The sequence below is a fragment of the Peromyscus californicus genome, unplaced genomic scaffold, assembly GCF_007827085.1.
Source record: "Peromyscus californicus insignis strain IS unplaced genomic scaffold, ASM782708v3 Scaffold_9__1_contigs__length_137607984, whole genome shotgun sequence".
In the NCBI taxonomy this organism is placed as follows: Eukaryota; Metazoa; Chordata; class Mammalia; order Rodentia; family Cricetidae; genus Peromyscus; species Peromyscus californicus.
In genome coordinates, this window is record NW_026294617.1 from 118,746,661 (window position 1) to 118,758,997 (window position 12,337).

Genomic DNA, 12,337 nt, shown 5'->3' on the forward strand with positions numbered 1-12,337 from the left:
TCAACTGCAGACAGCAGTTCCTCCCACATGCTTGGGATGGCCATTCCTTCTCCCTTTCCTTTGCCACCCCTGTGTCTCCCAACAGTGTTGGAATAGCATCTTCCCTATAATTAGCAGAAAATATCTTCCCTAGAAGTACTTGAATAAGTATCTAACAATGTAAAGACTTTAAGTTCCTGTAAGCACTGAATATCTGCCACAGTCATTTGGTATGGCCCTGAAGATGAATGCTCTAATTCATCTTCACTCATTACAAAGCTTACACGCAGTATGGAAAAAAATGAACTGGGAAGAATGAAAAGGCCTGCTTTGCTATGGATAATTTAAAGAGAGATGTAAAACTGCTATATAAAAACCACAAAAATGAATTGGAACTAATATCCACATAGATGGAATTTTATTGGGCAAGCAGATTTTGTGAAAGATTACTATTAAGCTAACAGTAAATGCCTTCACCACCACATTTAAACAGCAAACATGCAAATTGTAGGTAACTCCTTCTGGATACTATCAGATTTCATATTCTCTAAGATAGAGTTCTGCCTCTTCCATCGGGCATGTTTCTATGTTAGAAAGTATAGTGGATCAGGGACTTGCTGTGAGATTGCATCTCCTAGTAACATCAGAGGCTATACATCAAGCATGAGCTGAACAAGGATGACACCAATGAACACGCTAAGCTGGGTGGGGGAAAGCCCATGGAGCCATGAACCATACACAAAGAAGTACAGGCATCTGAGTAAAGATGGGAGAAGGAGAGGTGGCCCTCCCCAGGGTAGAGTATACCAACTGGTTGTCCAGTTCAAACTGTTAGTCGTGAAAACACACAAGTAATATTATATGGATTCAATAAGTTATATTTAGTAATATATATGTATATATAAACATATGTATGCAATAACAATCTATGGGGGGAAAGGGGCCAATATTTTGGAGAAGAGTTGGTATGGTATATAGGAAGGATTAGAGGGAGGAAAGAGATGGAAGAAATGTAATTAAATTATAATCTCAAAATATACAAACAAGGCCGGGCGGTGGTGGCGCATGCCTTTAATCCCAGCACTCGGGAGGCAGAGCCAGGCGGATCTCTGTGAGTTCGAGGCCAGCCTGGACTACCAAGTGAGTCCCAGGAAAGGCACAAAGCTACACAGAGAAACCCTGTCTCAAAAAAACAAACAAACAAACAAAATATACAAACAAACAAAAGAAAGAAATCAATTAAGGGATAATTAATGTCTTTGATGTTCAGTAGGATCATACCTGTTCTCAAGTAAAAGAAAAAATGAGCTTCTATTAATCTTTAAGACCAAAATTGGAAATCAAGTTGACCACTGGTGTGTGAATTATAAAGGAAGAAAAAAGAAAGTGGATTCAGAAGCTGCTATGCATATAAGAAGAGGATAGAGAGAGGGTCACAAAAAAAAGAGTCAAAGAGAAAGAAGGGAGCAGACAAGGTCAGGGGTCTTCAGCTTATTCTAATCTCCTTTCCTATGGAGGAGTGCAGAGCATTGAGCGACAAAGTCAGCAAGAAAAGATGCATATAGTAAAAAGGGTACAGGAGTGGAGAGAATAACTCCAACCCGCAGAGTAACTGCAGGTGCAATAGCAGCTACATATGTGAACTGCCAAATCACACAACTGGACACAGGAAGTATAAACAAGATATCGGTTACTTCTAGGAGACATAAAAAGGAACAAAATGGGGAAGGGAACAAGATTATATTCAATGTTTGATTTCTATTGTAAAGACTAGAAAAAATGAGGCAAGCTGTTATCATTTGTTAATATTCAGCTGTAACATAATTGCCCTTTGAAATGCCTTATGTAAGTTTATAATATATTATAAGTACAAATATGCATTATTGAATATACCATAAGTATATTTAATATAACCCAGCAGGATCAATGACTAGAAAGGGTATATTTTAAAGACTAAGGATAAACTATAGGCATAAGACCTTGAAATTCAAAAGTGATTTATTAGATAAAATTAGCTAAGAAAATGGATGTCTGCTAAGAACTGAAAATACTCTGTCATAAATGTGGGTCCTGCATTAAATATCAAGGAAATATGAGCTCTTTACCTTTCCCACGGAGAAAGGTGGGAGGTTCTCTTTACCTTTCCTATGGAGAACAGTGGGGTTAATCCCAGAGGCTGGTGATGGAGGCAAAGGCTTTAGAGAATTATAGGAACAAACTGTCTCAGTTATAATTTCATAATTATAATTATAATATCCCCACTAGACCCAACCAAGCTTTTGTTCTTCTTAATGTGTAGACCAAGGAGTTATAAACTTAAGCAGAGTTAGAAAATAAATGTGACTTGAAGATTAATAATGTCGATGCAAAAGCCACAGGTAAGGTGCAGGGCCTACTCTCCAGAGTGATGCAGTTGGTGACCAGCAGGCAGCAAGAGGCAGGGCCACTTTTCCTGGTCTCAAGCCCTCCTCTGGCTTACTCACACCCACGCCAATCCCAGCACTTGGGAGGCAGAGGCAGGCTAATCTCTGAGTTCAAAGCTAGCCTGGTCTACAGAGGGAGGTCCAGGACAGCCATGGCTATACAGAGAAACCCTGTCTCAAAAAATCAAAAATCAAAAAATCAAAAAAAATCAAAGCCTAACTGCTGGAGCACATAAGGGGGCCGGTCCTGCAGATCCAAAACTGCAGGGTATCCATGACACAGGGAAACCACAGAATATCCAAGAAGAGCCCCAGTGAGGGCCCAGTTAATAGTATAGCAGAAGCCAGAGGCCTCAGACCAGACTCATTGCAATGAACACTTGCAAGTAAAGATGTATGAACTAAGGGTATACTGTGTGACACACTAGGCCACACTATAGCTTCCATGATGAGATGTTTTTTTTTTCTTTTCAATTTTCATTTTTTTGTGGGGGAGGGTTGAAATGGCAGAAGACAGATAAGAAGGGATGGGCAGATGAATGGTATCAGGGTGCATTGAAGGGTCCAGGAATATAGAAATATAAAATCATAAGCCTAAAAAAATAAAAGCTGACAGTCATTGGCTCTAAAGGTTAACTTCTGACAATGGCTCTCTGCTTTACAGCCAGTTCCTCTATCAACAGCCAGGGGTGAACTTTTAATCCCCTTACCCCTTATAGCCAACAACTGCCTGGACTAAAGTTAACTTTTAATAGTTGTCTCTACTTGCCTCCTAGCATACACCCTATGCCTGATGCTTACTTTATAGAGGCTTGAAACCCACCCCTGGGGCCACAGCTTCAGAATCCTGAACTCTGGCTCTGCTCTCAGCTTGCTGATAAGCTTTTTGTGCCCCTTGGTGATTTTCTTTTCTTTCTTCAATTTTTCTGGAATAAAGTTTGCTTCTGGTTTAATAGACTTTGGTGGTCTGTCCCCATTATTTTGTGACCCTGGACCCAACAGCATGATGTGAAACCCACACACACAAAAAAGCTTTAAATTAAAAATAAGAATGCAGAGGATAAAGACTCATTTTCTAATATTTAAACAGAAAAGGAGATATATGCAAGGTGACCACATTGGGAAGAAGAACAATGAGATCCAGCAAATCTCCCAAGCCCATCTCTAAAGTAAGATCTAGTTTAAACAGAGGGCCAAGGATGTGCACATTCTAAGCAACTGTTCAAGATGTGGTATCACTCACTACTGATCCACTCTTGCCTGGGCTTCATTCTGACGAGTTGTTAGAATCCCTTAAAAGTTCTTCCTGGAGGCCAAATTCCCCTCTGGTTCTGGCCCTTTCCTTCTCCCAGCATGAGATTCCTGGGTAAATTCCCATTTCTTTGGGGTCCATCATTTCAGTATTCTGATAGGCAGGTTTAGAGACACAAATTTCTCTTTAGAAGAGTTCCTTTCTGCCAGGCCTTTTACAGTTCTTCACTTTCTGTTTTAACACTTTGATATATACATAGATTGAGTGGAATACATAAAGGTGGAATATAAAACTCATTTTATTTGAACTTCAAACTGCCGAGCTGGCTTCAGTAAAGAATGAGGAGTCGAGTTTGCATCTCTGACTGCCTAGCAGTGTTATGACACTGGGTAGCAGTATTATGACAGCAAAAACAACCAGAGATTCATTCACAGGGATGACAAAGGGCTTCTGGAGTGTCTGAAATCAAGTGATTCTTCTAGCCCAGGCCAGGATGATGACGTTATGGTGATATTTTAATTGTACTGAAATGTGATTTTATAAATAAAGTTGCCTGGGGGTCAGAGCTAATAGCATGCCATAGCAGAAACTGGGCGGTGGTGGTGCACGCCTTTAATCCCAGCTCTTGGGAGGCAGAGCTAGGCGGATCTCTGTGTGTTCAAGGATACAGCCAGCATGGAGACACACGACTTTAATCTCAATACCAACCATAGAAGACCTGGAGGTCTGTACAGACAGGCAGTGACGAGGAGGTCGTGTGGTTGGGTTTACAACCAATGAGAAGGCAGAATAGAAAGTCTATAAAAAAGACAAACAGACAGGAAGTAGGTCTCTTGCGGAAGAGGACAACAGCAGCAGGGAAGGGTAAGGTTTTTAGCTCTGATCTCTTGGGCTTTCATCTCTGCATTGGCTCTGTGTTTCTTATATAACAAGACCATTCATCTACAGAGTAAATGTGAATTCTCCTGGCTACTGCTTCTAGTAAGGAGGGAGGCAAGGGGGAAAGAACTTGACGCTGTGTGGGCTCAGCCGAGACGTAGAGAAAGACAGGTAATGATGAGATATGAGCAGGCCAGTAAGGTACCAGGCAGGACTACTATGCCAAGAGGATCAGAGGAACCATTTCCCACAACTGGGAAATGCATGTGACCACTGGCTACATTTAGAATGCTGCCACACTGGGAAAATAAAGATTGAAACCTTAACTGGCTTCATTCTCTCGGGCAGCCAGAGCACTCTTTTACCCAGGCTGATTCAATCCCAAGCACACTACCTGCAGGGCACCCTTCAACACCCACAGACTTAGTGAGTAGGTGTGTCTAATGTGTTCAGTGCATGCTTAAGGTCAAGTGAGAAGTTTGAAGGTGGAGAATAAGGGAGTTTTAAATGATATCTCTGCTAGCCTTAATATACATTCAATATCTCTTGTACTAATAATTATGCTTCTCAATCAGAAGTCTGTACCAGCAATTCTGGCAAGAAGAGTGAGTCATGGAAAATCCTGGTCTGTAGCTCCCCGCAGTGCACACTCCCCAGGGACACAAATTCTGGACATGAGTTTCCTGAAGGGCATGGGCAGAACCCACTGTGACAATGAGAGACAAGCAGGAATGGAGCAGTAAACCAGCAGGGCTCCACTTCCGGCCTTCTGCCCCTGGGGGTGGGCCTCCTTCAGGAAACCACCTATGCTTAACACAGAGGAAAGAGGGAGAGAAACCAAGGGAGAGGAGGAGGGAACGAGCTAAAAGGACAGAGAAAGAGTAAATACACACTGGACATCTTGAATAATCTACTGAGCTTTAAAAACCCAAGCACAGCCCTTTGAAAGAACACGTGAAGGAAGTGTGATGAGAAGACATGTGAAAAAGGGGTTGGTGAGCGTGACACTCACAATGGATGTTTGAAACTATAGACAATACACAGGAAGGAATAGTAAATCTCTTGTCACATTAGATACATCCTAAGTGTGATATGAAAGACTTACACAGACATATGCACACATTGTTTGTGCCTCCTGTATTATTTTCCCAGTGGCGGTGGAACCAATTTACTCAGCTGACCCCTGTACATGCATAAGCTCCCTGGCTGGGTGTGGAACATTTTCTGCTACGCTTTTCACTGGAGCTCAACGCTTGTAGTGGTTAATATTTATTGACAAAGTGACAGAATCTAGAATTACCCAGGAGAAAAACCTCCAGGCATGTCTGTGAGGAGTTTTCTAGACTGGGTGGATTAAGGTGAGATGACCCCACACTACATGTGGGCAGCACCATTCTATGGGCTGGAGTCCTGGACTGAACAGAAAGGAGGCAGCATTCATCTCTCCCTGCTTCCTGCCAGTGAGTAGAATGTGCCCTCACCTCCCTGCTGCTCTGGCTTCCCTGTCATGGTAGACAGACCTTCAAACAGTGAGCCACAATGAGCTTGGAGTTTCCTCTTGTCAGGTACTGTATTGCAGCAGCAACAACAAATAGAAGAACTAAAACAATGTTTCAAAAATCAAATTCCTAAAAATCTCAATGCATTTCAGAACTTCAGAACGAGAACTCCAAACTCCAAAGAAGGGAGATGGGGACACCTGCTAAGACATTTACTGGGAGTGTTGGCTGCATCACTAATAAGCTTAGTTCTATAAATGTGATATCAGGATTTTAAAAGCTATAATAAATACACATACATTATATATATATTATATGTGTTCTATACATATGTACATATGTATATAATGCATATATATGTGTATAAATGTATATGTGTGTGCATATGTGTGTTATGTACATACATTTGATTGATATATATATATATATATATATATATATATCAGTGCAGAAAATGACATCATAAGGGCTCAGGAAATTCAGTATCTGCTATGTAGAGTCAATCCTCTTCTGTACTTGGACAACTCACAACCATCAGTGGGGAGATCTATAAAACAGCCCAATCTTGTCACTGTAAGTTTTCTGTTTAAGATTTAACATCTGAGATACCCTGATCCAGGATTTATTTCTTCTATAAGAAAATGTTGTTGTATTTGCACAGTAAAGGACTGGAAGCTGCTTGAGAGAGCGAGTCACCCAGGCTAAGTGCATTCCTTCAAGGCAAGTCATGTGGCATTGCTTTCTCCTCCCCAGGGACATCAGGGATCTTCAACATCACCTGGATTACATCTCCTTTAGGTAGAAAATGTACCAGCAAAAGAAGCCAATGAGAGCAAAAGTGTTATGTGAACAGAAAGTCCCTAGGGCACCAACAGAGCTCTCTGTGATTCTCAAGTTCGCTGGGAACCTTCCAGAAATTACCCCAAAGCCTAAGAGACCACTTACTGCCTATACAGAAACAAGAGTGAAGATTGAGTTCTCACAGGAAATTCACATATGAACATGGGTTAGCTTTGACTCCGTGTGAAATAAAACACTCTATACAGCTGCACGTGGACAGACACACAATGCAAATCATTATAAAGGGTAAAAATCAGAGAAATATGTAAAGCAAGGCTTGTACCCAGCACTAAAAATGGAAGATGTCAAAATTCTGACAGACAGAAAATAAAAATGTCTGAGATCATCCAATACATCCTCCATCTGCATAGGGAAATGAGTCTGTGAAGCCAGCATCCTCATCTTCTCCTTTGATGAACAGGACATTGTATACCTAAGATACCTCAATTTATCCCTTAAGAGCCTCCTCCTCTTCCTAGAGTCAGGATCCACATGAAATTGGAAAGATCATCTAATTCATTACCCTAAACAAACGTAAATTTCAGAAACAAAAACTCCGTTTACTTTAAGATCCACAAGGAAGGTGTTGCCTCAATTACTTTACTGTCCTTACATTTTCGGATTTAAAACAGTAGCAGTAATTCTCTATGTCATGTCAAAAGGGAAATCCATGGTGGATTTGACATGGCTTTGGCTCTCAAGGTACCAATGAGTAGTAGGAGAGATGAGGCATATTCCAAAGTAACAATAGCTGTAGGTAGATATGGGCCAGAGAATTCAGAAGGTGGTTTCTTTCCTCTTAGGTGTGGATGGGTGTACTAACTAAGGGGCATTTTGGAGACTTGGGAAGTGTACATGGAAAGACAGGATGCTCCACGCTAGGGACTCTAAATGCAAAAGCAAAGCATCAGGCAGCATGGGCTATGTGAGGAGAAAACACAGAGGTTCAGTATTGCAAAAGAAAGACAAATCAAGTATGGGTACAAAGTACAGTTATGAAGGGCGTAGTCCAGAATGTGCAGATTCTCTGAAGCTAGGATAACATGCTTTTCTTCTTTTCATTCCATTACCTAGTATGCAAAACTTAAACACCTCCACAATCATGGCAAAGACATTGGGGATAGAACTTTGACAGACATGTGCTCTGTTTACTCTCTACCAGGAGGGAAAGATAAGAAGCCAATGATCACTGCAGCAGTGTGAGAAATGCCTTGACACTTGGTATAGGGCTGCTTATGAGTAACAACATATGTCCGTGCACTCTGAAGATCAGTGGTGGTTAAACAGAAAAGGGATGTAAGTTATACAGATATGAAAAACAGCACTTGAGGGTGTGAGAAGTAGAATGTGTTCAGAAGCAGCATGGTGGGAACAAATCTTGAGAAAAGCCCAACATCAGAAAAGAGTTCACCACAGCAAGGGACCCTAACTACATTTTAACACAAGGCCACAGGAAACGGTGAAATTATGATGACATTCAAACTGCACTTCGATAAAATAAATTCTGCAGCCTGAAGAAAAGACTGGAAATCAGAAAGACAGAAAGGAAGTAATGTACAATGCTTTACCCAAGGATGTAGATGAAATAGTATAGTGGGGTTAACCATAATACTAAGGTAAAGCATGAATTTCAAAAAGATAGAACTCACTCAACTGTACAAATAAAAATTTAGGCATTCCAAGTTTTAACACAGTTCAGCCAAACTCGAAGCTAGAAAAAAGGTGAGATACAGTTGGAAATCTCACCCAGGGAAATATTTAAAGGTGGGAGATGAGTAGAATCAGTCTCAGGAGGAGAGGGAGCCTGAAGCACAGATACATTGTGCAATGATGCTGAGAGCACTCTGGGCTCCAGGGACAGTGGTGTCACAAAGAGCGAGGGCTTCTGGTTGCACACGGAGATGCTTTCTTAATAAAGCAGGCCAGGGGAGGGGACAGCAGAGGACTATTACTCCTTGGAACTGCTTTGGAGAAATTTAACTAGGAGAGGAGTAGAGTCTGGGAACTAGAGGCACACCAGATGAATTACTTATGTACGTTTGCTTGGTTGTTGTAGAGTAGACTTAAAAAGGGTTGCCGTTCACAAACATGAATTCTGAAGAGAAACTGGATTTCATACTTTAAATCATTAAATAGGGTGAGACTCATGTCTCAAACTTAAATTTATAGCACAATTCACTTGCTTTGTTAAGTTTTCATTTGTTGTCTCTACATGGTGAAGCCCTCCACTTATCTGAGTTCATTATTAAACCACATCTCAGATTTTACATTCAGGAGGAAAATGGAAACCCATTAGCCCTTTCTTGTAATCATCTCCCCAGCTCTCCCTTTTGTCCTTCTCTACACGCTCTAGAATCTTCCTTGGGAGATATCCAAAGGGAGAGCCAGAGATGTGCTCCAGGGTCAGTCTGGACTGAGTATCCTAAAGGTAGTTATGCAATAGAGATGTACTCCAGGATCAGCCTGGACTGAGTATCCTAAAGGTAGTTATGCAGTAGAGATGTACTCCAGGGTCAGCCTGGACTGAGTATCCTAAAGGTAGTTATGCAATAGAGATGTACTCCAGGGTCAGCCTGGACTGAGTATCCTAAAGGTAGTTATGCAATAGAGATGTACTCCAGGGTCAGCCTGGACTGAGTATCCTAAAGGTAGTTATGCAATAGAGATGTACTCCAGGGTCAGCCTGGACTGAGTATCCTAAAGGTAGTTATGCAGTAGTTTCTTCACTACTAGCTCCCAGATGAACCTTTTTCTTTTCAGGCTAGAGGCGCCATTTCCTGGAAGTCATCCCCACCTGCTGTGTCCAACCTCCTCCCACTGTAACAAGATGTCTATCACCATCTACAGAGTTCAGACTGGAGAACTGGACAGCTGAGTTACAAAAACAAAAGTGCAATGAGAGCAACAACGTTTAAATGTGTGACTTTGCCCTGGGTTACACGGTCGGACACATGTCCTAGGTTAAAAGGAGCTATGCTGATTAAATAGAGAGAGAGTCCCAGGGTCGGACACATGTCCTAGGTTAAAAGGAGCTATGCTGATTAAAGAGAGAGAGAGTCCCAGCTCCTGAGTGTGAAACCCTCCCTACTCTGTAGAGGCTATCAATGTCCTGAGGAGCCTGCAGGGTCTGCACACCACCACCCGCAAGTCTGGGTATGTGTGTCCAGGTGCTGTGTTCTTTATTTAAGGTACATTATAACAGTGCTTTGTTCCTTAAGAGTTACTAGTTAACTATTATAGTTAACAGTACTCCTCACAAACATTTATGAAGTAATCCTTACAGTACACACAAGTAAAGCATGGCCTTTACATGGCCACATAGCTGCCGGTTCTTCCTGAAATCTACCCTTATTTACAAATGTTATGCAGAACTCTGGCTGCAGTTTCTCAAGCATCATCTTAGTTAGGGTCTCTATTGAAAGCAACTTGGAGAGGGAAGGGTTTGTTTCACCTTACAGCTTGTAAGTCCATTTACAAAAGTCAGGGCAGGAAGTCAAGGATGGAACCTGAAGGCAGTAACTGAAGCAGAAGACATGGAGGAGAGCTGCTTACTGGCTTGCTCCCCATGGCTTTCTCCCCCTTCTTTCTTATAGGACTGACCCAAACACATCATGTTACCAAGAAAATGGTGACATTTTTAATCTCTAAAAGAGTAGAAGTCTATGATATGCCTCAACCACTGAGTTATCCTAGGACAGTGGAATGGAAAGTAACTAGAACACTCAGAAAGCATCTTAAAGTGGGCATCTGATGACTTGGATGCTAACCTGATGAACTTGACAGCCAAGCCCAGGTCTGCTATGCAGCAAGTCCCGTTTTTCTTCACCAGGATGTTCTTACTTTTCAAGTCTCGATGGGCGATTGCTGGTTTGCCTTGAGTACTGAAGATTTCTGTGTGTAAGTGGCATAGGCCGCTGACGGAAGAATAGGCTAACTTCAGCATAGACTTTGCATCTAGGGTGGTGGATTTCAGATAGTCATAAAGAGAACCATTTTCATGATAGTCTGTGATGAGGTATAACTGAGTCCAGGACCCAGTCCCTTTAATATCTGCAGCAATAAACCCTAAAAGGCAAAGAGTAAAAAGGATTAGATGTTTCCTGGACGGAATGAGCAATATTTCATATGTTCAAATATTCTCTCTCCGTATTCTTTGGTTTAACATCTTGCTCAGTTTTCTGACTATGCCTATGAGAGTGTTAAATTACTAATACCAAGCAGGGGTGATCAAAATCAGAGGGAGAAAAAAAAACACAAGACTTTGGATCTGAAGCCACTCTCCAATCAGTGGTACTGAATCCCTTTATGGTATTATAGTAACAAGCAAGGCATGTTGTATAAAATGCTTGAGTCAGGCCTTCTACTTAACTGACTGGGTCCTCTCCTACTCAAATGACCCAGGCAGATCATGTCTAGCCCAAGGAAAGGAAAAGAAAATCAATTCTGAACATAAATTCTTGCTACAAATAAACTCTGCAAATAAAATTGCCTGTAACTTTTCACAATATTTAAACTCAAATGTGGTCCTTCAAATTCCTTAAAAAAAAAAAAACCTTAAGAAATTCTAGTATTTCATTTGTACTTCCTGTTTCTGAAGGAAAAAAAAAATCACTGGTGAGTATTGCATTTCCAGGCCACCACCCATGCACAGAAGCACCGCAGTCATGCTTCCTGTGACATCTTCTGTCAGAAGCTTATGGGCTCTGGGCTCATGCCAAAAAGAAAGAGTCTGTAAGTTTCATAACAGGTCTAGACAGATGAGTTCATATGCAGATGTGGAGGGAAAACAGAAGAATGTGACAAAACCCCAACTATCGCTGTGTAGACTGTGACTCACCCAGAATGTTTTCATGCCTCATCAGGACCGTCTGATAGATCTCCGTCTCTCGGAACCAGCTGGCTTCCTCGGTGGTGAAGAACACTTTCACGGCTACCTTTTCTCCACGCCATTTTCCCATCCACACTTCCCCATAGCGACCTTTTCCAATTTGCTTCACCATCTGAATTTGCTTAGCTATTGTCCTTTGGACCTGGCAAAGCCCAAAACGTGTTCTTAGTATATTTACAGCACTGCAGATATGTTTAAGCTTTTCTCCAGGGGGAGGGTGGGGACAATGACTGCATGTAAAAATATGTAGTCAATATTATTCTTTATACACATGAGTTATTTGTATTTATTAATTTCTGCTGTTCTCTTTTAAGTGTATTTCAGATGGATGATTGTCAATTTTAAATCATCAAATACTGCTACCCAATCGTTACATGTTCCATTCTACCTACTGCAATTTTCACAGAGACAAAAGGACAAATGGTTTCACAGTAACTTATACCCAACAGAACAAAGTGTTCTACTGTTATAATAATTGATTAAATACTCTGAAGGAATTCTTGCCACCATATAACAAATCATGAATCTGTTAAATAAGACAAAAAATATTGACTGCAAAAGGAAATTTATCAAAATT

The 12,337-nt window shown here is 41.3% G+C and overlaps 1 protein-coding gene across 7 annotated transcripts in view; it reads right to left on the reverse strand.

Moving 5' to 3' along the window:
- Bmpr1b (bone morphogenetic protein receptor type 1B) overlaps positions 1-12,337 on the reverse strand; it is a 340,275-nt gene that overhangs the window by 13,108 nt on the left and 314,830 nt on the right. For all 7 annotated transcript variants that reach the window (XM_052730762.1, XM_052730764.1, XM_052730763.1 and 4 more), the window contains 2 exons: positions 11,710-11,902; positions 10,640-10,937 (listed from right to left, as the gene is read on the reverse strand). In XM_052730762.1, coding sequence (XP_052586722.1) covers positions 10,640-10,937; positions 11,710-11,902 — 491 coding nt within the window. The remainder of the gene's footprint in view (positions 1-10,639; positions 10,938-11,709; positions 11,903-12,337) is intronic.